Consider the following 27,981-nt stretch of genomic DNA (forward strand, 5'->3'; position numbering starts at 1 on the left):
TTGAACATGTTATTAAATTTATTATACAAAGACTGGATATTGGTACAAAAATAGGGTGGAAAACAAGCATTTCCGGCGGCAGCGTGGAGCGGTGTGTGAAGCTTATGCCGTATGGGCAGGCTGAAGGGTATCTGTTGGGAATTTTGGCATTGGCTGATCCACAGCAAAGCACTTGCAGTTGCACGATGTTACGGGACATTCGGTGTGTTGCTGAAACCACTGAGCCAGATGCTCAGTGTGGCCCCCATGGCGGCATGTCTGGCACCACGAGAACCACTTGGAAAATGGCCTGGATTGCCACCCTAAGGCACTATGCCCGCCACATAGGTGCTGACTCCCCGCATTCCCCGTCATTGTGCCCATATGATGGAGGCACAGAGCACACCGTGGCAGGGGTTTGCGACAATTCGGGCAGGAACTGAGCTTATTCACGTGTGCCGTTCCCGTGCGACTCCGCACCTCCTCCTGAATGCACCCACTCACATTCTTCCCGCAGAAGCTGCACATGAGGAAGACTGACTTGGAGACACGCGGCGGGGAACGAATGGCCCCCAGGAGGATATCCATTTGTGCCCGTTGCTCCCACAAACCCCATGTATTGAGCAAATCCTGATAGCTACTTATCCAGTACTGTACCCTGTAGTCGCGTATCAAATCAATCGGCATGAAATGCACGGCGATTAGGGCCACCGTTTGTACATCCTCCGTCCAGTCGAGGTGACTCTGAAGGAGAGTAATACCCTCATTGGTTGCCCCCGTGAGGAGAATCCCATTGAGGTCACCCTTCTCGATGCACGCCGCAATGGAGGATTTCACATAATCCGACAGGCGCTGATCCGAAAGGAAGACACACGCGAAGCCCATTCTGTCGCCTTGAAATGAGCAAAAAAAAAAAGACAAAAATATATATTTAGGTAGAAAGGATTCTTCTTCAGTCTCTGCGGGATTTAGATGAGACAAACACGCGCCAAAAATTAAGCTCTGCACAATTCTCCCAAAGGGGCGTCGTCTCCTTGTGTACGCTACGTCGCCCCCCATTTATAGACCAAAAATCAGACAGAAAAGTCTCCTTTTGACCCCATTCATCCACAACTTATGCTGAAATTTATATATATTTCTTTATTATGTACTTTGTACGTTATTCTGCTACAAAGATTGATTTCTTTTCTAAATAATATGAAGGAACAAAAAAAAAAAAGAAAGGGTGCTTAGAAAGAAGAAAAAAGGACTTAATGCAAGGATAAAAGTCTTTTGAAAAGGTGATTAAACATTCGTGAAAATCATGATAAGTTTCCAGGGAACTTCTGGGAAATCTCTGATATTTCGTGTCAAATAAAATTCACAGAAATATCACTAAAAGTCTCATCTCTTGAATACTCGGAAATTTATTTAATAAATTTCACAGAATTTTCCAGGAAAATCATCTTACTTTCCCTGAGTCTTTAATTAATTGATTTCAAAGACTACAAAACTGAAAATTGAATTCTTTTAAATCTCCAAAAAGGAGGCTATTCATCTACATATGGGAGTTGCCTTGGACCTAGAAAACATTTTTACCCCACAAAATGTTATAGAGAGTAAAAACAAAAGAAAGAGAAATCGTCAAAGAATTAATATTTTATAGCGATAAATTCATCAAAGAAACATTAATGGGAAAGTTTTGAAACGTTTAATAAGACTAAATTATTAAATTAAATTATACTAAAGCATTCTCATTGTTTTTTAATTCTCTACAAAATTCTGTGGGTTAAAATTGATTTATCGATCCAGAACAACTCTCATATATAGATGAATAGACTCCTTTGTCAAAAAACCTTTAAAAATAAATTTAAAAAAAACCCAATTTTTGGCAAAAGAAAATAAATCCCATATTGTCCCTATTATTTTTCCCATTGATTTTATACCCAAATTTCAATGCTTTAATGGTATTATGTGAAAATTATGATATCGATTAATTAACTCATCTAACACATGGAAATGGCACATAAAGGGGGAAAGGCAAATAGTGCAATGAAATAAATGAATTAAACGATTTTCCAATCCAAAAAAATGCAATTTCCAGTCAGCAACATGCATAAATTTATGAAATAGGGAAAGAATGCCTAAGTACGATCCTTTAAGATTTTTATTTTACAGAATTTAAATTATAGAGCAAGCCAGGCTAGGCTAGAATGCTCCGAAGCTATGACGTTCTTATCCCGAATTCCTTTCAATTTGTTCATTATTTAAAAAATAAATAAATAAATAGAAGCAGAGTTTTATCAAAATAAATAAATTATATCGAAAATCTAAATTTTGGGTTCGATTCTGATAAAAATCTTTTCTTTTCTTTTATTAAATAGGTACTTAAAAGTTTTTGCAAGATTTGGACAGTTCATATTTTAAAATTGTTTTATTGTAATTCTATTAAAAAAAAAAGAATTAATAAGAATTAGTTGGTATACCACAATCGTGGCATACCAAGTATTAGTAGTTAGAATTAGTTGTTCCAGAAAACAGTCAGGAAGAACTTTAAAGATCCTTGGAAAAGTAATTTTCCTTCAAAAACCCAATTAAAGAAAGAAAGAAAATGTCAAAATCTTTAAAGATTTTTCCCAGAACATTCAAAATCTTATAGCTGATGAATAGTAAGAAAAGAAATGAAAAGATTTATATCAGAATTTAAATTTCTTTTTTTAAAGATTTTCCTTCTGTAGGAAATCTTAGTGTTTTTTACAATATACCTACAATTACAATTTGTAAGATTTTACTGTCATTTTTTTTTAGGAACAACAAAGAATTTTATAGCTATTCAGGGTAAACCATAACGTCATAGCCAAGACACTTTTCACGTTATGTAAGAAACATCTGTAAATCCATTTTTTCTTGGATATTTATTACTATAATAAGTTTAAAGCAAAGGTAAACGCGAATCTGTAGAGATGGATAGTTTTATAATCAAATTAAAAATAATCATGCAAGACCAAGTTGCAAGACATAAGTTTTTAAATTCAAGTTTTTATAGCTCAAAATGTGTTTTGGCTATTACATTTAAATTTTTTTTTTTTATTATTACGGGTTCCATCAATTCAGATGATTTCCTCGGTGATATAATTTTGTTTTACAAATTAGTGTACATAATTTTTAAATTTAAATGGGTTTAAAATTTTTGAATCTATCATTCTAACTGTTTTTATTCAACAATTTTAAATCTTTCAAAACGACTAAAAAAAAACTATTAGTTATATAAAAAATAGGTAAGAGGTCGGAATTAGGCCAACCTCCCCTAACTTTTGCTAATATAAATAAAGCATAAACAGCATAAATTTGTTGGTTTATAGGTAATTAAAAATAAAATCTCCCTATGGCAATATAGTTTTAATAATATTTTAGCATTGTAGATATTTTTTTGAGTCTGAAAATATAATAACCTGACTGAAATTTCTAGTAAATTCTCAGAAAAAAAAATTGAAAGTTATTAATAACTTATTTTCATTAAAAATCCACCATATAATTCAAATGAAATACAATTGAAGTTTAGATTTAACGAGAAAAACATAAAAAAAAAACATTTTGATCTAGTATTTCCATGTAAAACTATCAAAGCCCTCCTGTAATACAGAACACAGAGTTCTTGCAAAGAAAACGACCTCGATTGAATGAATCTCTTCTGCATGTTCATCCCCGGAAGACACTGAAATATTTATTTGACCTCTTTCAAACCAATTTTGTTCCCTTCTCTCTTCCCCTTTGTTGCGACCAAATCTCCTATTCCCAATTCGCAAAAGAGTATAGGGCAGCAGACTGACTATATAGCATAGCAAAAAAATGCTAATCATTGTATAGGAAAACACATGCAAAGCATTCAAGTTAAAAAAGAATTATTCAAATCCACCATTTGGGGGATTTTATGTGAATTTAATGCAGCAATTCGATGCAGCTCTGTGGATCAGTGAGTAGAAATTTGCATTTTTTTTGGAATTGGAAAACTATGCATATATATAGGAGTGGAAAACACAAAAACCACAGAAAAATGCATTTAAAAAATGCATCAGAAATCCTTTTGGATTTTCCGTGTAATTTTGCATTGAAAGTTAGTTTATTTTTTTTTGTTAGTTCTCTTCGCGATTCTTTTTTGTAGTGCAAACAATATTATTTATTTACTGACTAGAATGACTTTAAGCTTCCACACAGAAGATTTCCAATACAAATGTGGAATGGGTAGAATGTGAAAGCGAAGAGATAAATTTCAAATTGCATTTTCATGTTATGTTCTGTGAATCATTAAATATAAAATCAGAGAAAGACATTTTAAAGCCTTTCGCTTTATTGCTCAAAATAAACTTTAAGGATCTGCTTACTGTCACATGGGGTTACTTTTATTACTCTGTATAGATTTTCTTTTTAATGTTTTTGGTTCGGTTACAGTTTTTGAGAAAATTTATTTTAAGATTTGCGACATTTTTGTAAATATTTTTTCGTCTTGAAAATAAATAAATTTAAACTATTTAACATAAAAAGTGTTAATTAGCTTTATTTTATTAAATTTTTAGTCATTGATTTGCCGAATTTTATGCTGGCAACATTATACTATCGATTTATCCGTTTTATCAGCTGAATTCGGCCTTTAGGCACATGAGGATTTATCTGGATGCTGATAATTGGGTTCAAAAGCTAATTTATCGATTATTCCAAAGAGATTTATTGACCTAAAAACATTTTTACTCGCAATGAAAATTTAATTCTAATTTTAGATAAGAAAAAAAACATATTTTTCAAATCCTATATTTCAATATAAGTAATTGTTACAGCGAGGTCAGACTGTAATTAGATATTCAGTCACACCGCCTAGCGGGAAACACTTCAAACTTTCTGTATCAACATAAACATTGCGTAATTTCTTTTGCTCCTAAATATTCTAAAATTTTGCATAAAAATACCCAATCTGTTAAATAATTAATTGAATTAAAGAGGTAGTGAATAGTACTGGTGGTAATTTGTTAATTAATCAAAGCGGATTCAGCCAAGGAATTGCAGATTGATTGGATCGACGCGCAACCCAGTACTTGCTCGCATCGAGAGACTATAGACAACAAAAAACCGGTCACGTCGAACAAGATTAATTATATATTAACAATCATTTTCTCTTTCATACACAACAATCACCAAGGTACTACACTCACTCACGGCACATTCACGCACGGACCAATCAAATAACAATCATTCTTCTTTTCATTTCACGCAATCCTACAAAGGTACATCAGCTCAATCACTCTTCATTCATGTAAGATTCACTCAAATAACAACAAGCATTCTTCTCTTTCATACGTTAACTACAAAGGTAAATTAACTCAACAGTAATTGACATATTGAAATATTTTATTGATTTTTTCTATATTAAATTAATTTCCCTGAAAAAATACTCAATACGTGTCAAAGTTTTTATTTAAAAAAAAATTCTCACATAGAAATCATTCAAGTGTGAAGCTTTGTAATTTAATTCAATTTACCGACTAAAATTCCCTTTTTGTATTTTTCCACAATGATGCAAAAAAACACACAATTTGGGGTTTTTTTTTAGTGGGTGCAATCGACATTTTGAAGATGTATTTAAAATACTCCAACTCTCACCCTCTATATTCGCATTTTGTTAAATTGTTACAATGAACATTAATTAAAATTAAAGGATATTTCATTGCTTGAATCGCCATGAATATTATGGAATTTTCAACCATCACAGAGAATACTAAATGCCAAACCCACCGACAAGACCTTTTGGTATGTTAATTGAAATTTTTCCTTTGACTTCTCACTCTGTGGGTGCACTCTCACGTGAATTCATTTGTTAATTAGTTAACTAATAGAGTTTAATTGTTCCAGAACTTGGCTCTAGCTATTCAACCACCAAGTTAAACACTAAAAAATTTACAAGTCGGTCTCTCATTCTGTGTAATTCGAAGATGTAACCAAAAAAGGGATTTACAGTGAGATAAAATGCCTCAAATATTTGACTTTTCCTCTTTACGGAGAAGAAGACTTTCACCAACCACCACGTACAAAATCCACTCTTCTTCTCTCCTTCAAGACAATGCTCATCCTAAAGAGATATAAATATAAGACTTTATGGTTCTTCCAATTTACACTTCTCCTCTTCTTTTCACTTTTAGTTCCCCCGGTTTTTCAGTGTGTGAAAACTATTAATTTAGCACACAACTTTGCAGAATTAACCCCATTGAGATACAAAAAGCAATCGATTCGGTAGCAAATATAGAGGAAATTTGTGAGAAAAACATTTGGTTTTTCAAGCAGAATGAAGGAGGGCAAGAAAAGCAAAAATAAATTGCAAACTATTGGAAAATTCTCTACATGGGAAAGGAAACTAATTAAAAATTTTTCGGCAGTTTGAAATTGATGCAAAAAAGAAAATGGAGAATATGTTTAATTTTTGAAAGTTCTCCAGGGAAGGTGGGTTGAAAAGCTAAAAATTTTTGCAGAATACACAAAATAAACTTAGGAGAAGGAAATGTGCTGGTTCATTATTTTGGAAAGATAGGAAGAAAATTACTATTTAGACAGACTTAAGATTCCAAAGGAAAGTCTTAAGTTTTCTGAAGATCCTTAAATTTTCCTTAAGATTCTTAAAGTTATCTTAAGGTTTCCTTTAAGGGTTCCTTTCTTGGGGTTAGGACGCAGTGGCAATTCTTACCAGTGTAATAGTTTTGTTTTGAAATTATTGTTGACTGTATTTATTGTCTTTAATTATGTATTAGATAGATAGTGCAAATATAAGCCCATCGGCAGTGAAAAAAAATTAATAATTCTTAGGAAAAATTAAGGATTTTTATTTTTTTTTAAGCAAAACTTTAAGATTTCTTAAGTATATCGAGCTAATTGCATATTTTTTTATGATTTCTACGTTTGTTCTTAAGTTTTCTTTAGATTGTTAAAGTTTTCTGATGTTTCTTTAAGTTTTCAGAAGAATGCCTTAAGTTTTCATAAGTTTTCTTAAGCTTTCTTCAAAAAAAGTTAAGAATTATTAAGAAAAATTTAAGATTTTAAAGTTTTTTTTCAAATTAAAACTGACTAGTGAATTTCACCCCATACACTTAAGAAATCTAAACATTTGCATACGATTTTTCTTTGTTCTTAAACGATATCGGAAAATTCTGAAGGCTTGAGAACTTTTTGAGTGATCTTTGAGTTTAATTTTGAATTTAAAAAATTATTTTTGTTAATTTATTTCATTAAAATTTGATATTTTCATATTTTCTTCGGAAAGTTTCTTTTTAAATGAATTTTTGAATTCTATTTCTCAACTCAATACTTTGGTTAGTTCTTGTCGATTGTTCATCATTACTGGAGCAACCCTAATTTTTCTAGTTATTTTTGCCAAAAGGATAATATAAATTCTAAATCTTCTCCTACCAGAACTCCCACTGTAACTTAAAAAATATATATTAATGCGAATTGGGAATAAAAAAAAAGTTGAATGCCCTCCCAAATAAAAGTTCTATCTCTCTTTTTTTTTTACCTACACCTGTGTTCTCGCCCAGTTCTCGCGATATAATCTGCCACATACTGTGATGGTGGTACAGTTGGAAAAATAACAAAAAAAAGAACCTACTCTTGTGAACATCAATCATTGAAGGTATTTGGAATTAGGCGAATTTCAGGGATTGCAGGTGAAGCTGCAATGCAAAAAGTTTTTCGAGATTCTTTGACAGTTTTACCGGATGGATAATGTCGAATGTTTTAAAAGCACCAGTGCCCAGTTTGGTACCCTCTTCAATCAATTTAACTGTCGTAGACAGGAATTGCTGATGTAAAGTTTTCCTCGAATATACATAACGTAGCATATGTATATAGTTACAATTGATGGGGAAATTTCGTGGAAGTGAACAACAGTTTTATAGTATGGAAAGTTTGCGAAATTTCAATATTAAACGTACTAGTTTTTGGTAAATGACACCTCCACCATTTATCTCCTTTCTTTGTCCATTTTGTAACATTCAACCTTGTTTTATTCCCCCGTTGTGAATGCAATTGATGGTGTTTGTGTATACCCTAAATAAAACATCAGCTTTGGGGGGTACCTATAACTATACCGTGTTGAAAATTATCATGCAATAGAAATTAAAGGTTGACCCATAAACCTTTGACTCACTAAAAACTATTCATTTTATTCAATAATTTTTACTATTTTGAGAAGTTTTGATTTTGCTTAATTTGATTAATCGTTTCGTAATATGTATAAGGATTTTCTTTAATTTTTGTTTTAAACCAGCAATAAAAAGCTTAAAAATAAAAAAAAAACCATAAAAATTTAAATTTTCCGCTTAAAGAAAATGGTCTGATAATTTTAAAATGGCGGCCTAATCATAAATAAAACTTTATTTAAAAAATCTGCAACATTGATTTGAAAACTTGGCAGCAATTGAAGCTGAACTAAACTATTAATTATGTTAGTTTTATCCTCAAATATAATTCGTAAAAGAACCATGAAATTGTCATCTTCATTTCATTGACTCATGCAATCTCTATAAAGGACCTAATACTTGGTTAGAATTTAGATTAGTGAGGTTAGTTTTTAACATATTGTAGGCATTGAGACCGAAGGCCAAAAATATTATCCCGTGCCATGGTCCGTTATGTGTGTAATCTCTCTCGGAGAGGGCTGTGATGGTTGATAAGCGTTGCCCTAGCGGTGCTTATCATGCGTTGGTCATTCTCTCGTGAGCCTTGATGCCGAGAGGACCGGTACGCTGAAAGAGGGTTGGCTATCACAGTCACTCTCAGTTAATAAAAAAAAATCGGCGCCTACAAATTCAGAAGTGGGATACAACCAAAATTGTATCCATAGAAGTGAGTATAAAAAAAATCCAAGTGCGTAGCTGTGAAAAAGTGAAAAAAAATGCAAAGTCGTCGTGGCGGCATGTGGAAAAAAGAAAGTGCGCCACATGGATGGCACTTGGAGGACGTCAAGGAGGTGCTGCTGGGAGTCCCTAACGGAACATGAAATGGGACTGGAAGGCGCAGGAGGATTAATCAGCGTATCGGTGGTGTTAAAGTGCTCCATGATCTTGGAGGAGCAGGAAAAAAAAGGAAAAAACACGTTCGAACATGTCGAGACATGTTCGAAGAATGCGTGTCAGTGGCTTGGGCATAGTGTGGGCAGAAAAAGGAGGAACAACGTGCTCATGGATGTCCCAAATGGGGGTCTTGAGGGTGATCGTCAACAGTTTCCAGCTGAAGTGTATCGTGCAGTGGCTTGTGATGTCGCGTGCAGCGACAAATGCACCCACCAATTGGAGCGGTTTTTAGTGCCAAGGAGGAGCACATCAGGGGACTAAAAACTTTGCCCATAGATCGGACGTCACGGGAAAAAATCTCACACCAAAAGTGAGAAAATTGAGAAGAAAAAGCTGCGCAAGAAGGCAGAAAGGCAGCGAAGTGGCTCGAGGAAGTGGAGGAGAAAATTCAAGGGGATTCAGTGGATGAGAAGGAGGCACGAAAAGCCTTCGATGGATCCCATGATCTCCGGTGATTGCATGTTGAGCATGATGCCAGAGAATTCACCGAAGGGAAATCAATGATCCTCACGCTAAAGGATCAAGACGTGTTCAATGAGCACGGGGATGCTCTCGTGAAGGTCAATCTCACGGACACAGAGAAAGTGCCTACATGAGAGTCAGGAGTTTCCCGCTGCAGATCGGGAGGGCCGAAGGCAGTGGCAGGATGATGGAATGGTGGGCGATTCCATCTTGGGCATCTTGGGCGGCATGCTAATCTCAGGAGGAGAGGATCAGCATGGAACTGGACGAGTGGGAAATAAAACTCGGTGAGTTTGTTCCATGTTTTTAATTATTTCTGTAGGTTAATGGCCACATTAATTGAGGAAATGGCCAAAGAAGAACGGAAATAATTGAAGAGTAGCTATAATGCATTAGTGTGGACCCTAATGCAATCTGCTAGTGTGGACCCTAGTGGATGTTGGCCAATACATTAGTGTGGACCCTAATGTGATCTGCTAGTGTGGACCCTAGTGGATAATGGCCAAAGCATTGGTGAGAGTCCAATGCAATCTACTAGTGTGGACCCTAGTAGATGGTGGAGTAATTGGTCAGTACATTGGTCGGAGATCCAATGTGAACTACTAGTGTGGACCCTAGTAGATTATAAGGTTGACCAATACATTAGTGTGGACCCTAATGTGATATGCTAGTGAGGACCCTAGTATGCGAAGGAACGTAAAGAAATTAGTGAGGACCCTAATTTGAATTACCCTACATGCCACCCTACATAGACCTAAGGCGTTGCCAAGGGACGGCAACAGTGTCAGGGCTGGCCGAATTGTAGGCATTGAGACCGAAGGCCAAAAATATTATCCCGTGCCATGGTCCGTTATGTGTGTAATCTCTCTCGGAGAGGGCTGTGATGGTTGATAAGCGTTGCCCTAGCGGTGCTTATCATGCGTTGGTCATTCTCTCGTGAGCCTTGATGCCGAGAGGACCGGTACGCTGAAAGAGGGTTGGCTATCACAGTCACTCTCAGTTAATAAAAAAAAATCGGCGCCTACAATATTATTAGCCCGCCATTTTAAAGTCATACGCCATTTTCCTTAGGCGGAAAATTTAAATTATCATTGTGAAGTGTTTGTTTTTAATAACCTTAATAACTAAATTGAATCAACTTTATAAATATGTAGGTATACTGTGTAGGTGTATGTACATATAGCGTGCCAATATATAAGATAAATAAACAGAATTGACCAATATTTAAACGATCAAACAAATATTAATAAATAAAATGCTGCAAAATGTACCTGAATTGCAATTAATCCGATTAATTTAAGCGACATATCAACTCAATAAACCTTTCATTGTATGGAATAGGTCAACCACGAAAATGTTTGCACGTGATATGAACTTTTGTTTGTCACTGTTTGATTAAAATAATATTTTAAATTTCAATTTAAATAAAGCTTAACTCATTAATATATAGATTTTTTTTGTTTGTGTGAATAAAACTATTCTTGTGCCGGTGCGGAGCAAGTGATTTCCTCTTTTGGGTGAAGAAGAAAAAAATATTCTTGAGTTAAATAGATCCATTCTTCATTCTTATCTTCTCTCTTTTTTTTCTGCAAGAAGACCAATTCATCATTGAGAAAAGTGAATGAGAGAGTGGAATTTTTTTTCCTCGTGATTTCCACTCTGAGTGAGTATTATTTGAAAATCATTCTCTCCTCTTGTATCCCTTTGACTTTTTCGCTTTTCCACTTTTCCTGTGCTCTCTCTTCCTTTCTCCCTCTATTGCCCCATAGAATGATTTGCCAATTTGTGTCAACTGGCTCATTCACGTCAATCGTTTGGTGAACCATCGTTGGTGGTGCAAAAAAAAGGGTTATGTGAGGAATTTCCTCTGCAGAAGATTACATATGAAGAGGCAAGAAAAAAAATCTCACAAGTACTCTTGTTTAAGCTTGTTGAAGTATGCGATTTTATCTGCAAATAAATTTTAATGCCGCATAAAGACTGTGTTAGTCACGTAACATATGGCGGAAGCCGTGCCCGTGGTACACGCACTCTTCTTCTGCTTTTTTATGGATGAATACATCATATTCTCCCCGCGAAATCATTGATGGCATTTCATCTGCATTTCAGTGTTATAACGCCCGTTTTGAGTCAGTTATTCCCCGACAAAATGTGCTACTTTGAGCAAGTGTCTGATACATCTTTCTTTCTTAAAAAAAAAACTTCTCCTCCTGCCTCCTTCATTCAGCATAGGGGTGCACAATGAAGCAAGTAAAAAAAATGATTTCTCAGTGAAATAAATAAATTTTATATCATTTCCCTTATTTTCTGCCAGAACTCATTTCAAGTGGTATGTTTTCTTTGCTTTCTTTTGCCCGCCTTTGCTTTCCATTCAATTGGAATTCCTTCAGCACATAGAATGGAGAACTCTTGAAGGAAAATTTCTTATACTTTGCGCATGTAACAGGAAAGAAATCGACCGACTTTTAAAGAGTATTTTACTTTCTTTTTCATTTTCTTCTTTTTTTTCTTGGTTTTGTGAGGGAGTGTAAATATATTTCGAATTGTATATACACAGCATAGAGATGTATGGGGGAGAGAAATGGAAAACGATTAATCCCCCAACAAATACATATATAACAAATACAACAAAAGTCTGTACAATTTAGAATCGATGGAAAATCCATGGAGAAGCAAAAGTAGAAAGTAATTTGTCGTCTTAAACACCAATTAACAGGCGCAAAGTACTTTCATAAAATTGACTTCACTACGTGAATTTTTACACTGAAAACTCCCGAAGGAAATTTATTCTTTTTTGTAATTGGGGCTGGTGTTGTTATTTGGAGGGTATTGGGGTGCTATTGTTATCAATTTATTGATAAAGATTTAGTCAATGGGTGAAATTCACTAGTCAGACAAACTTAAGATTCCTTACGAAAGACTTAAATTTACTTAAGGATTTTTTAAAAAGTTTTATTAAGATTCTTTCAGTTTTCTTAATATTCTTTAAGTTTACCTAAGATTCTTAAACACTTAAGATTTCTTATGAAAAATTTAAGATTTCTTAAGTAGATAAAGATTTTTCCAAATTTCTATGCCTGAAGACAATAAAAAAAATCTTCGAAATCTTTGAAGAAATCTTAAGTTTCGCTTAACCCCCTCCTTACTTAAGATCTTAAATTTTTCTTAGGAAATATTAAGTTTTTTTGAGATTCCTTAAGAAAAAACTTAAGATCTTATAAGAAAAATTTAAGATTTTTAAGTTTTCTTAAGCAAAACTTAAGATTTCTTCAGTCAAGCTGAATTGGGCTAAATGCATATTTTTTGATGATTTTTTTGTTCGCCTTCGGTCATCGAAATTCTTAAATATCATCAAAAATATGAATTTTGTTCGATTTACTCAGAAAATCTTTAATTTCCTTTTAAAAACTTGAGAATCTTACATTTTTCCTAAGAAATTTTAAGATTTTCTTAAGGAATCTAAAGAAAATTTAAAGAATCTTAAGAAGACTTAAAGAATTTTAAGAAAACTTAAGTTTGTCTGACTAGTGAATGTCACCCAATATATTAAACTTTCCCTTCTAAAAGTAAAATTAAAAGCTTATCAAATAATTTTCTTCTTGTTTTCCCTCAAAAAAAAAAGAAAGAAAATTTTGTCAAATAAAGATCCAAAAATTCTAAAGACATTAAAAAATGACTTTAGAGCATTTCTATCAATTCCATTTTGTTTGCTAATACAAACTATGTGTGTTCCATACACATAATAAAGCTTTGTTTGTACGTTTAAAATTTTTGGCAAGAGCACGTAGTGTTGAGAAAGATGGGTTGCCAAGGAAGGAACTTTTCCACCCGAAAACGGAATGAAGAAAATATCAAGAGATTTTCCTCCTTCGTGCACAATCAACATCAACATTTATCATGGGGAGCATTGTTTATTAAACAGTACCTCGTACATCTCCGTTGTCCTATGAAATTTCAAAATTCCCCCCACCCCCACCCTCTTGAGAGACGCCAATTGCTGACTTTTCCCTATGAGAAGGCAGACACGATGGTCCTTCCTTGTTAAAATTATGTGCTAATGTTTGTTCTTTTTCGAAATGTTTTGGACACTTTCATTTACATTTTCTCTCATGCAACAAATGTGTAAACGCTGCTGCTACTGCTTACAAAAGCTCTTGGAGTTGTTTTGTGCAAAAATGAGTTGGGCAATTTCCGTGGAGATGAAATCAAAAAAAAAAAAAAAAAAAGCAAACATATATAACAAATTTTGCCATCTGAAGCATTTTTCTCGCTGAAACGCCACAAAAATTTTTACATTCTCCATCCCCAAAAAGAGATATTCTTGTCATACAATGAGGCAGTTGTCAGAAAGAAAGAGATGCTATGAGATAAAATATGTACAAGCATATTTTTTCTTACTTGTTATTTAACATGAATTTTATGCATACAAAGGGATGCAAAAGAAAATATAACAGAGAAATGCAATCTTTGCAAATTTTGACCATTTTAGAGCCTTTTCCGCCTTTTCATAAAACCCTCTGTGTGTGTGAATTGTACAATATTATGCAATGCATGTGCTTTTTATAAAAGAGAAAGCTCGCGTGAGAGAGGATGCATCTCTACAATTGATTCTTCATCTAGAAAATTTTGCAATAAAATCCTATTTGAAAATTCTTAAGAAAGTGTGAGAGTTTATTTTAGGTTAAAAAGAATTTTTCTTCTTCTTTGAAAAAACTAAAAAAAAAAAAATAAAACAACACCATAGACTTGAAATATGCTGATTATTAAAGTTTGAAAAAGACATTATAAATGGTTTCACGTGATGGTGGGGAAAAAACGTGCTGCAGGTAATCAGAAAAAGCTTTTCTAAAGAAAAATTCTTTTCATTCTCTTCATTCTTGAGCACATTTAAAAAAATAAAATTCTTTGGGTGATTATGACATAGGGATTATGGGTGGCAAAAAACCTCTTTTCCCAGCTTTCGTTTTTTTTGGGAGAGGGTAGGAAAAAAAGGAAAGAAAATATATACAGAATAGTCTAATGTCTAATGGCTACCACCATGTTCTTTTTCTTTAAATACCCATAATGTGTGGAGAGAAAAAAATTAAAATGTTTCAGGGTAATCATGTTATTATGGGGACATAATTGTTGTACATAGAGGTAAATGCGGAAGGAGCTCTATACCCTTAAAGAGTTTCCCGGTGAGTAAAACGTGAGGATTTTTTAACCCAGATTGCCCAAGAACTTTCCGGCAAAATCTGATTTCGAAATGAATCTACAAAAGTCAATTTTCAGTGATAATTATTGAAATTTTTTCGCATAATATTCTAAAATTCTTCTTACTTTTATTTTTCTTTGAACTTCAATCAATAAAATTCAATCTGATTAAAAAGAGAATGAGTTTTGCGGAAATGTCCACTAAAAAACTCATTTGGTTTGATTAAAAATAAAGTTTGAGAACAAATTGCAAAAAGCGTTCAAATGAAATTTTATATTTTTTCTTGTGGGGAAACTTTTGCACATATGTACACCTGACGACAATACCCGAAATACCACAAAAGAAGTGTTCAGAAAAAAAGAAGAAAGAATTCGTTCTTAGATAAGCTTTGCTTGTTCTTTAACTTTTCAAGATTAAAAACTTTTTTGCAAAGATGAAAAAACTTTTAGAATGAATTTTATAGTACATACAGAGCTTTTCTTGGGGATTTTTTTTAGAGTTCTTTAAATGGTATAAAAATTACTAGTATTTAGGGGAGAGATGAGTAATAAAAGTGACAAACAAAAGGTATTTATCTGGCGAATATTTTGGATTTTTAAGGGAATCATCAGAATATTTCAGAATATCTGAATATTTGACATCACATAAACAACTTATGCTAAAACGGAATAACGCAAAACCGAAAAATAATCCAATAACGTATTTAGGAATTTTCGGTTTGAATTTAGTCTTTTTTTTACGTTCAATTTACTACATTTTAGCATTAATTTGCTACTTTTCGGTTTGAATTTAGTCTTCTTTATGTTTTAATGATTTTTTTTAAAAGGTTTGTACCTCAATCTGTGCTGTTTTGGGACTGAAAACCAATATTTATCGGCTTAAAAGTCTTTTTTTTTGGGTTGAATTTACTACTTTTCGGCTCAGTTTAAATCTTTTATGCTTGAATTAAACATTTTTAGGCTTAGGCTTATATTTTAATTTTCTTGGCAAATCATCCGAGTATTAGCAAATAATCTGAATAATTTCCTCTAGATTAACCCCCCTTGGTTGCAAAAGACTGGGAAAATTATAAATATATCATACTTACCAGAGGAAAGTAGGAAATTTTCCACCCTTTAACTCCTTTTAACCCTTTAACTTGTCAAGAAATACTTACGTTATTTTGAGCTCTTATCCTAGTTTCTCGAATAACTTTTCTACCCCGGTTTCCCCTAAGTGAATTTCATGCGCAATAATTTGAAAATTATTAGAAGTAATAAGAGAGCAAACTCACCCAGTGATATGTCGTTTTCATTGAGCACCATTTCGTACATTTCCGCTGAATCAGGAGCGAGGAATGCAAATATAGCCCGTAGATAGGGATCGGTGATTTGGGCGTGAGCTTGATTGCATTGATTGCGCCAAATTGCGCTCTTTTCCACACTAAATCCCGACAGAGCGATGGCTGCCATGCGATAGCTATTAGCGTGCTCGGGTGCCGCTAAATCTGCACCCTTGGCTAGGATTTCAATGGCATATTTAACACGGAGATGAACAACAGCCACAAAGGCAGCTCGTGTGAATTCCTTGCGCACCATGAGATCATCAATCCATGCTGTGAATGTCCCATCGCGTTCCCGATCAAATGTCCACCCGCACAGTTGCTGCGCAAAGTCCCGATGCTCACTCCGGAAGACACGAATGTAGCCAAATGCCGGGAAATCTGGCCATGGAATGTTTATAATTTCACTTCGGTGCATTGTTTGCACCACATCGGGTGTATTGGAGATACCCAACTTCTTCTTCAACCCCTGTGCCCAGTCATCGCGACTCATATGCGCCAATAACTTCCACACACTTTTGAGCTTTGAATTTTGCGTTAATTCCTCATTTCGCTGCAAATCCGTCCCATGCCCATAGTCCATCATTGCACGCCGATAGATAACAACAGCTATATCATCATCTGTGCTAGATGACACATCTGGTGCTGCATCACCGGACACAGTTGGTGAATTTGCAGGGAATTGCATAAGATCCAGCCGTACCCCCGAAGATCCCCACAAATTATTCTTCGTGTCCCATGCAATTGCAACACGCTGTGGCACCTGCAATAAACGAGAAATTTTCACATCAGCATTTTCTCCTTTTTTTCTCCTCTTCTTCTACTTTTTTTCTATCACACCACCCCCGCACAAATGATTTCTGCATCTCATTTTCCCTCATAGCACTCTGAAAAATTGGATTCACTTGCAGTGTTATGGCAATGCGGTTGGTATGGAGAAGAAGAAGAAAAAAACTGATGCAGATTCATCTCATGTTTAGGAGTGTTTTCCAAACATCTAAAACGTGAAAATCTTGAATGGAAATTACATTTTGAAATTTTATGATTTGTGCACCAGCTTTGAGTAATTTAAGCTAACATTTTCTCTTCGGTGGGTGGAGGAAATGCCGTGAGAAAATCAATTTAATTCTAAGTAAAAAAAAAGAGAGGAAAGAAAACAATTCTTTTCGTCCATTCTTGGCACCTTCAGCAGGTCTATTTTACATAAGAAAATTCTTGGCCGCAGCTGCAGGTTAATTATATTATAAAATCGACCTCCAATCACAACAAAATCACTCAAGAAAGTGCCAAAGGTGAATGAGGAAGACTTTCTTTCACACCTACCTCATATAATTATGCAGAGACATATTATAAATTCAAATTTCCCTCGTGCACGTTGCGAGAAAAATTCGCCATGTATTTTTTGGCAAAGAAACTGCATAAATTTTTAAAATATAATCTCTTTTCGAAGCTTTAGATTTTAAATTTTCATCAAATTAGAACTTTTCTCTTTAGCCACAATTTAATTTAAGAAGAAAAAAAACATCTAAAAGTGTTTCAATTTCATAAAGTTGTTTGAGATGCTTTTCACACAAAAATAAGAGCTTGTCACCCGTCAGAAACATCTTTTATTTGTTGCCACTAGAAAGCTCAATAAAGTTGCTAGTCCAAGAATAAAGTTCGGTTTGGCTTTAATAAATGAAAAACTTTAATTATTTCTTAAACTTTTAAGTGAATTTTGTACAAAAAAAAATAATTCCCAAAAGTTTGTGAAAAAATAAAATTTTGAATTCAGTGCTAAAGTAGGGAAATTTGCATTTGAAAACTTTAATAACTAATACTTATAATTCGAAAAAACCACAAAGAAAATTTAAAATTCAAAAGTTTTTTTCTACACGGAAATAATATTCTTATTTCTCTTGATTAAATTGCCAAATTTGAAAGATAAATGTAGGTGAAGACCATACTTTTTTAGAAAGTTCGTGTGCAAAATAATGTGTTTCCTTGAATATAGATCACGCTATTTATTGCATAATTTTGTAGAAATTTATGTAAATGTATTTTGAAATATATTTTATCAGACAGAATTTGTACTATTTTATTCAAATATTAAATTTTGATACAAAATTTTTAAAGAAATAAGCTTGAAATGAAAAATTCTAAACTTACTTCTTTATTCATACTGTTAAGAAAAATTCAAGAATAGGCATTTATTTAGTCAATAAAACATTAATATATTTTGCTATTTAGCGACATTTCTATTTTCTTTTATTATCTTCTATCAATAATTGTAACTTCTATTTATTAATTTAATCGTAACGTCGCCAGAAAGCAGAGAAATGAGGCGATGCTTATTACTTCCTACGCCTCTGAGAATTTTTGCACAATATTGTTAAATTTCTGATAAAATAAAATTAAGATTTATTCATAAAAAAAATCAACGATATTTACCAATTAATTCTCAATTATTCATAAAAAAAATTCGAGTGAATTTCGACGAATCAAACAACATAAAATATTATAATGAAAAGAATTGAATATACAAATCATTTTCACAATGCCCTAATTGTTGGCAATATATAATCATGATGAATAACCAAAAGGCATGAGATTGCCATATCCTTCCTCTTGTGAATAATTTTTCAATTAATTTCCGAATCATAATTAGAGGAGTTATGTTTTCTGACATGACCACTCATTTGTCACACTATATAATCTTCTGTATGTGTGCAGTGCACTAAAGGAAGCTCAAAATTATGCAATGTCAAAATCCTCTGGTTGATACTTATATGTATATTGCATTGGAGATCAGAAATATTATATATGTACACTACCCTCAAAGAGTTTCCGGGAAAGCAAAAATGGGGTATTTTTGAAGGCAAATTTTAAGTGGCTATATCTCTGGCTGTGGTTTGCCGATTTTCAAAAATCGACCAGTTTTGGAAAGGATACATATCTCACCTTTCCAAAACTGGTAAATTTTTGATAATCGCTCAACCTGTTAATTTTTGGCAGCCATTTTGGTAAAGCTAGGTAAAAGCGTTTTTTTTTCACGATTTCATAAATTTTCACTTTGACCTTTTGTATCTCGGCCGCTAGTGTACCGATTTTAACGAATTCACTATAGATGGAAAGGTAATTTAATTCCCTTTCCAAATCTGGTAAATTTTTAAAAATCAGTTGATCACAGTCGGAGATATACCTACTTAAAATTTTCCTTAAAAATACCCCATTTTTGCTTGCCCGGAAACTTTTTGAGGGCAGTGTATATTGTTCGAATAACTTAACTATGACATAGCTTTAAATTTTTTACATAAAAGCATAACTCATATATGCTGCATGCATAGGTACTGACTTCACGTGGATAAACGGCAATGGTTGAAAAGAGAATGGATATGACTTCTTCTCCGTTGCATCCATGAAAGAAATTCACTCAGGGTTTCGCTCCATTCGTAAAAAGAACCCTGAGTGAGCATTCTCCATATATATAGTTGAAATTCTCATGAAATATCACATACATAAATCCCTCCCCTGATGTATGCGACTTGGTGGGGGCTGTGGATATTCGTTCAGAGATAGAAATTTCAAAAGTATATTGGGATAGGAAATTCGATACACTACAAACACTTTCGATGGCACATTTGGTGGGCTAGTGGGTGGTGGGTGGGTGAATGTATATAGTTTGGAAATTTGTCATACATATAGAATAACTATATACAATGTAGGGAGAGTGGGAGAGAGGGAGGACAGAGTATTTGTATGCCGATTTCGACAGAAAGATTGCACTTCAGCAAAAATCCAGCGTAATTTGGGGGGCGTCAAGGGAGCTAACAGAGTATAGTCTAACAGTCTAACGCACTCGGATGGATTTGTGGGAGATAGGGGGATGGTGGGGGGGAGGGTTGGTGACTTTTTCCAACATAGCCTTGTATGTGCCTCCTGTTTAGTATTTCAAGGGATTATAGAGTGTCGTGTGAAGAATAAAAAATCACATTGAATTCTTTTCTCTTTTTTTTTTCACACCCTCCACACCACTTACCTGGAAATCCGTCACATTTCCCGCACCAGTTACAGCTAACATCCTTTCCAAATCTTTTGGATGCCACGAAATGTGCTGAATTGTAATATTCCGTGCTCCGGACAGAATTTTGGACTGGAAGGGAGCAGCATAGCGTTTCATGGTGTAGGGTTCACCTTCCATGTCACTCCCACCCGACCAATGGAGATCCACAAGATGAACAAATGGTGAATCCCTCTGAAGAATACTCAAAACACTACTCCTTGTTGGGCACCAAATCAGATGATTGATATTCTTCTGTGTCTGCCGCTGACTCAGCGATTTCTCGATATTCCGCACATCCCACAGAGTCAAGTTGTTATCGATGTAGCTGGCTAAATAGCGACCACCAGGAGCTAAGCACAGCCCATGGATGGCCCTTGTACTCGTTGTTGACACACTCGTACCCCCTGACCTGAGATCCCACACCTTGATGTGCTTGTGACTCATGCCTGCAACACAGAGAGGTAAATTCCACTGATGTCAGATGAGAATTATCCTCCTGGCAGGATGATTATTTAGGATATATACACACACCCCACCACCCCTCCCAAAAAGCTTCACCTCCTCTGTATGAGCCAACCGAACACTCAAACCACCTACCCCGAAGAGCCTCAAGGGCTGCGCCTGTCTAGTGGGGAATTTCAATTATATGCATGAATTTCTTGATGGAAAGCTCACACACAAGCACAAGAGAGAGAAATCTTTGCCACGTATGAATCAACATTTCTGTTGGAAAGTCTAATTTATGTAAACAACAATTCAGAAGTTTGAAATACCAACTATATCATGCTTTATTTCAAGCATCCTAACGTGTTGTTGCACATACATATAATCTCAATCTATAGTGACGTGAGGGATTTGTGTTTGATTTAATTTTAATCGAAATTTAAATGCTTTTTAATTTTCTTTTAAATGTTTCTCAATTTTCAATTTTTAGTCAAATAAATTGGTTTGATTGTTTTATGTGGGAAATTCAGTCACTTTGCAATGTAGGGGAATGAAAACACAGGAGCTGACTTTATTGAATTTATGCGACGTTTCGGAGACTTTTTTCTCCTTCTTCAGGCCTGCAATTACACTATGGACAATTCTTTTTGAAATTTTCATTTTTTTGCGGCAAGGACGTGCCGATACACCTCCTGTCGCAGTCACTGCCATCACAACACTGACTGTCCCGACAAGGTTGGCGATCGTTGTCCCGTTAATCCCCGTTAATCCGCTCATACCTTACTGTTAACCTTACACTACTTTAAATTACTTTTTAACAATTAACATAAAGAAATATCTAATGATTTTATATAAATGTAGTTAAGGCAATTTTTAATTCTAATCTAATTCTAATTCTAATATTCTAATTTCAATATTTAATTTTTGTTGTGGGGAAATTTTGAGAGAAAACTTTATATTAAGGTTATTGCTTTGTTTATTTTTAAACTTTCAAAATTTAATTTATTTGAAGATATTTAATTCTAAATTAGAATGAGAAGGTTGAGGGATGTTTAAGTACCGAAAAACCTCCTTTCTAATTCAACAAAAAAGTAAAGTGTTGATTCTGATAAAAATCTTTGCTAATGTTGTAAGATTTTGACATTTGATAGTTTTAAAAATCTTTCTTTTTTTGTTCTGCGAAAGAAAAAAAAATAAGAATTTGTTCAAGAAAACAGTGAGATGAGAAAGGTCTTTAATAAGGTCTGGAAAAGTAATTTTCCACATAGAAGATTTCTGCACTTCAAGAACATTTTTTAAAGATAGAAATAAAAAGTCAAAATCTTGAAAGATTTTTCCCAGAATACCAAAAATCTTATAATCGACGAATTCTAAGACAAAAAAGAAAAAAGAAAAATCTACTTCTAATTTTTAGTAAAAAAAAATCTCCCAAGATTTTTTTTCAATTGTTCTTAAAGGGTTGTGGTGGAACAAAAAGCTGTTGCAATTGAAAGATGCAATTTATTTACTTTTCTTTCTTTCAAGATTTATACGTTATCGGATATCGCATTTTTTCCACTTGGTTTCATTTCATTTTCAACAATTGAATTTTCAACACATCCCTCAAATTGAATTTGTCCACAAGATAATTTTAATAAATTCATTTCGTTTGGATTTTAACTTCTTAATGCTTTCTCAATATAATATGTACAATGTATATAGCAATCAAATCACTTTGAATTGGACAAAAGTCATTCCTTGGATTAAAATGTTTAATTTTTGAATTACAACGCGTAATTCCCTGAAGATTTATCAGAGCATTTAGAGGAGGTTAATTGAATTTTTGTAGGGGCTTTCCTTCAAAGAAGAAAATTCTCACTCAAATAAAATCATTAAAATGATTTAAATTATTTCCTTTTCATACCCCTCTCTGCAGGGACATTCCAATCATTAATGGGTGCTATACTTTTGGGGACATTAAGAAAGTATGCTGCTCCACTCATTGGGAAATGCACTAAAATTTAAATTTCCCAACATTTTCTCTTATAGGAGAAAAATGTTAAATTGAAAGAGCAACATTCTGTTTGGAGCACCCGCATGAAGCTTTTCTTTTCGCTCACTTCCCGTTTATTATATACACATTTTGGTTTTCTTTTCGAGAGCAATTTCGCAAGTATCATTAACGACGTCCAGGAATTTTCTTCTGTTTGAACAATTTTTTCCCATTGTGTTTGTTTTATGACTATGATGTCCATTTTGTGTGGAGGAGAAGGAAAATAAGGCGGAAGAAAACGGAGTGCCACGGGGGTTGAGATGAAGAATGCCACGAGGGGGGTGAGGGTGAGGGTTGGAGTTGGAAGAAGACTAATCGATTTTTCTTCTTAAATGGCTGGGAAATAAAAGTTTAAGCATTTTTGTGCTAAATTGGAAAATTTCCCTTTTTGTTAGCAAAACTCCCTTCCCTCACAGACGCAAAGTATTTCGGGGGCGGCGAGAGAAGCCTCCACATGAAAATATTTGCGCACAAAAAGCATCTCACGGTTGGGAAATAAATGAATATTACCCAAAAATGGGTAAAGTAAGTTTTGAAACACTGCGTCAACGGAGGATTTTGGAGTGGATTAAAGTGTTGACTTTATGTCCCCTTGAGATTTCTTGTGCAAGATAATCTCAAAATGTAGCGACATGTGCTCCACACTGCTTATCTTAAAATAATATCGCGTAACCTCTAGGAGTATAGTGTCTCAAGGGGTTGAAATAAATGGCACACAGACCCCCCAAACGCGATAGATGGGATAAGGATTAATAGCAGACTGGTGGAGAATGGATTAATACAAATTTCAAAATTTTTCCCAAAAGGAATATTTATTCTTACCCTGCATTCACGTTTTCTCTCACATTTTGCGGATTTGGTTAGTTTGGTGGGTGGAGGAAGATGGATCCCCCCCGCAGAATGAACGAAAGAATTCCATGAATGAGTAAAGATTTTTCTTGAAAGGAGAAAAAAATCCCCACCTCAAATCTGGGCGCGCAAAAGGGTGAGAAATCTATAAATTTTCAGCTGTAAAAGACTCGGTGAAGGGTATAAATTTTACAGCATTGTTATGTTCAAAGTTACCCCCGAAGAATGAGCAATCGGAGTGCATGCTCTCGGAAGGAACTAATTTTGTGTATAAAGCAATGCATCTTAAAGTTTTATGCTAGAACGACCATCCTTAAAATAACTCTATTTTGCTGAAAAAGTTGAATTATTCGTTCCTAAAGAAAAAACTCTGAATATCCTGTAAGATATTAAATCAAATAACCTTTCAATCTGTCTACTTTTACATCAATTTTCTTTGCAAGAATTTGCATAAAAGTAAATTCAATTTGATGATAAAAAAATTGCATAAAACTAAATTCAATTCTGCCCTGAGTTTATGCTGTATTATTCGCTTTTGAAAAAAAATCTATTTATCAACTTTCCAATATTCTCCCTGAAAGAACTTTCTGCAAGTTCTTTTCCGTCTTTGGCCGTCTAAAAGTGAAAAATTAAAACGATTCCTCATGAGATTATTCTTCTCCTCCCACCCCTCCCCGTTCCATGCAAACTGATTTGTGGTCTTCAATGTATTATTAAGCAAGGAACGTGAAACATATTGCCATAATACATTTGTTGGATTTGAGAAAAATTATCCTTTTAACGTTACCCCCGTGTGCACCAAGGTTGGATTGAAAAATAAAGCGATTTTCTTTACCCAAGCCTCAGACAAGAGAGCTGAGAGCGAGCATACATACATGAAGGGAAGAGAACATGCATTTCTCAATCGCTTCCAGCAAGACGTGTGCTGAAAGTAATGTCTTACATTTATGTTTTACTTACTCAGCTTCCTATTTCCTTTTCCGCTCTTACACTGTCCCCCCACCCCCGCCTGTTCGTCTCAGTACATCTCCTTATCATTATCACACATTCAATATTTTCCCTCACAGCAATTCAACAAGGGCAACAAGGTTATAAATAATAAGTATGGATAACTTTGAAGAGGAAAACTTTAATAGAAACTCTGCAACTTTAAAATGTTAAGATCGATTTATGGCAGGTTTAGTGATGAAGGTGAAGAACTAGCAAAAATGTGTTCTGAAAGAAAATTAATTATTAATCAAGGGGTGTTTGTCTGAATTAAATTATATTCGGATGATTTGCTAAAGAAATCAAAATATTACTTTCTAGACTCAAAATGGCTCAGATTGAGAAGCAAAGGGCTAAATTTAAGTGAGTAGTAAATTGAACCCGAAACGGGCTAAATTTAAGCCTAAGAAGGCTAAAAAAAAAAGCATAAAAATATTTTTTTCAAGATTAAAAAGACAGAGATTGAGGAATAAAAGCTTAAACAAATCAATTCATGCCTAAAAATATTATTTGGTTTTCAGTCCTAAAAAGGCAGAGTCTTCAGTCTCAAAAACCTTTAAAAAATATTTAATTAAAGACTAAAAAGAACTAGAATTAAAGCCTAAAAATTAGTAAATTTTATCCGAAAAGGGTTAAGTTTTTTTTTCGATTTTTATTCGGTTTTGTGTTTGAAAACACATTTTGAAAGATTTTTCAAACAGAAATAATTTATTTTTATTTTGAAGCCAAAAATACCTGCAAAAATACCACCTATAATATAAGTATTTATGGCTACATCCTTAATCTAACTTGACGAATTTTGATTAATTTTAGTTAGCGTTTCAGAAGCTTCTATGCATTCTTTGAGAGAAAATTAATCTACCAAATCGTTCTTAAGATATCATAAAACATAAAAAAAAGTCCTAATTGAAATAATAATTAAAATTAGAAAACTAAAACATTAAAATTGCATCGTTTGAACACCTTTTTAACAGCTTAATTAAATTAAGCTTTATTCAAAAGAAAAAAAAAAGGAAATTTTGTATTCAAGCGATTTTATGGAAGAATTCACTTCAATAAAGGAGAAAATAAATTCAAATTTGGAACATTCTACCGCAATATAACTCACGAAGAACATTTTTATGAATATCTTTCCAAATCAATAAAAAAAATTCAAGAGGAAAACACGAACGTTTTAGCTCTTCATCTTTTTCTCATATATCATTTTTTTATATTTATTTTATTTAAGAAAATGAGGAAAATACATATAAATTATCTTCTCATGAATTAAAATGAGGTGAAATAAATTATATGCTTATATACAGCTGAATACGTGATTTTTTGCAGAATAATTTTAATGACTTCAAAGAAGTCTTTTTTTATTTGGGGCTTATTGAAGAGGAGAGAATTGATGGGGTTAAATAGTATGGGCAATAAGGGGCTAAATGAGTCATTATTTGTATTTGAAAATCCAGCGATTTCACACAAAGACACGCGAAATGAAACGATAAAAAAATTCTACAAATTATTGTTAAATTATACTTTGTTCAAATGAGCTTTTTAACAAAGCTCTACCTGGTGGTGACGTTGAAGAGATTAAGTGGCCAATGGGAATGTTTTGATAGAACTTATGAACCAATCAAAAGGCTTAGAAAGTTTTTTTGACCTATTTTCCCCATATTAAAAAATCATTATAAAAAAATTTTGGTCCTTAGCCAATGTATTGCTAATCTGTTTTTTATTATTTTATCCTCAATTTTATTCTAAAAATCTCTCTGAGCATAGAAAAGCATTCAGAGAGCATAAAATATAGAAGAGAAACTTAATTTATTCATTAAAATTAAAGGCTATTGTAAAGTTCTCTTGCAACGCAAACCCATTTAGCCACTATGTGGGGTAATTATTATGAATTACATACAAACAATTTAGTGGTAAATGGTATGTATCTTATCCTGTGTTGAAGCTGTGGGTGGTGAAGGGGTTTACCAAGAAAACCATCCACCTCTCAATAGAGCCAATTATTGGGTACATTCAATCATTTTAATCTCATTGTGCGGCCATAACTAAATCTCTTCAGGCACGCATCATTTGCCGCCTTAATTCTTTTAGCCGAACCACCACCAATTTTGGCCGGATTGGGGTGACATCCGCGGGAAATGGTGCCCTCCACCCTCCCCGTTAATTGACTTTCCCGTCCAATTTGACTCTCCCAATCTCTCTCACACACATGCAAACATATAGAGAGATTGGGGTGGGATTAATTGAAAATGCATAATTGATGGTGCGGAGTGAGCTCTCCTATCTCTTTCTGTGTGAGATAGGGGTGGGTGGGTGTGTGGGGGATGCAATTTGGGGATTGGCAAGGATTAATTCAGCACAGGAGTCATGTACCTGCATAAATGACACGAGCATTCTTGTCCCAGCAGAGTGAATGGGCTGTCTCCGAGAGGCCGAGGTGCTGGACGATACTCAGTTCCTTTGACGTGTCCCACACAAAGATACTGTGGTCCGATCGATTCCTATCATACCCCATGGCCAGTAGATTAGTCTCTGGTTCACTCCATGCCAGACAGAGGCAGGGTCGTGAGTGCTTTGGGGTGAATTCGATATTTGTGTCCGAGTGCGGAGTGGTCAGGAAATTGCACAGCACAGCTTTCCCGTTGATAAGACCCGCGGCGGCTAAGAGGGAATTCGGTTGGAAGGATGGTGCTGTGCAGCGGATGTAGACGTATCGTGGTTCCGACACCTGCAACACCCCCGTGGTACACGGTGAGAGGTCCAGGTATGCATTGGATGGCACAGACTGCCTCCGGAGCGTTGATTCCACTTTGTACACATTCATTTCACAGCCCCACGTGTAGAAATAGTCAGGGTTACGTGGGTACCAATGGAGACCCTCGATGGAACTCATTTTTGGTCACTTTGGTGTCTTTTTGTCGCACAAAAACACTTCAATTTACGCACTTCGTCACCACTGCACCGTGTTGTTTACGTTTTATCAGCTGTTCTTGTAAAAAATAAAGTTGATGGTAGCGCTCGCGCACAACAGCGGTTGTCGCTGGCACTACATCGTTACACACAGTCCATGAATTCAAATTTAACGAATTCTCGTTGAATTATTTTTATTCCTAAAATTTTAATGTATGTAATTAATTTTACATTGATTTTATAATACATATTGTGATTAGGACATGAAATCTAAGGAAATTAGTTAACGAATTATGCTAATATATCTAAGAATTAACCCTTGGAGGACTTTGCTGGCCAAAGTGGCCAATTTGACATTTTCTAAATCGTCACAGAATAAAATCTCTTAAACATATCGTGATAATTTTTACAACTGTGTGTATGGAAGTTCAATTACTTCAAGATCGTCAAAAGAAAACTCTGAAAAATATTTTCTTTTAAGGAGAAAACGAAGGTTAAACTTTTGAGGTTAGAATCCTCAATCGTCCAAGTGTTAATAGGTTTCAAGCTTTTTATAATTAGGGGAACGTAGCCCAATTCCGACCTCCAAAGGTCCACGCAGAATAAGAAAAAATGCTATAAAATAAAAAGTAAGACCTATTCCAAATAAATAAAGCCCATTTAATGTTATTT

At 34.3% G+C, this 27,981-nt stretch overlaps 1 protein-coding gene across 1 annotated transcript; it reads right to left on the reverse strand.

The window, feature by feature from the left end:
* LOC129791418 (GATOR complex protein MIOS) lies at positions 1-27,428 on the reverse strand. The gene is made up of 4 exons (XM_055829589.1): positions 26,773-27,428; positions 20,067-20,536; positions 16,001-16,811; positions 1-872 (listed from the first exon to the last, which is right to left on the reverse strand). The coding sequence occupies exons 1-4, from the start codon at positions 27,290-27,292 to the stop codon at positions 103-105; spliced, it is 2,571 nt and encodes an 856-aa protein (XP_055685564.1). The 5' UTR covers positions 27,293-27,428; the 3' UTR covers positions 1-102.
* Positions 27,429-27,981: the final 553 nt, after the last annotated feature.

Source organism: Lutzomyia longipalpis, chromosome 2 (genome assembly GCF_024334085.1).
Source record: "Lutzomyia longipalpis isolate SR_M1_2022 chromosome 2, ASM2433408v1".
Taxonomy (NCBI): Eukaryota; Metazoa; Arthropoda; class Insecta; order Diptera; family Psychodidae; genus Lutzomyia; species Lutzomyia longipalpis.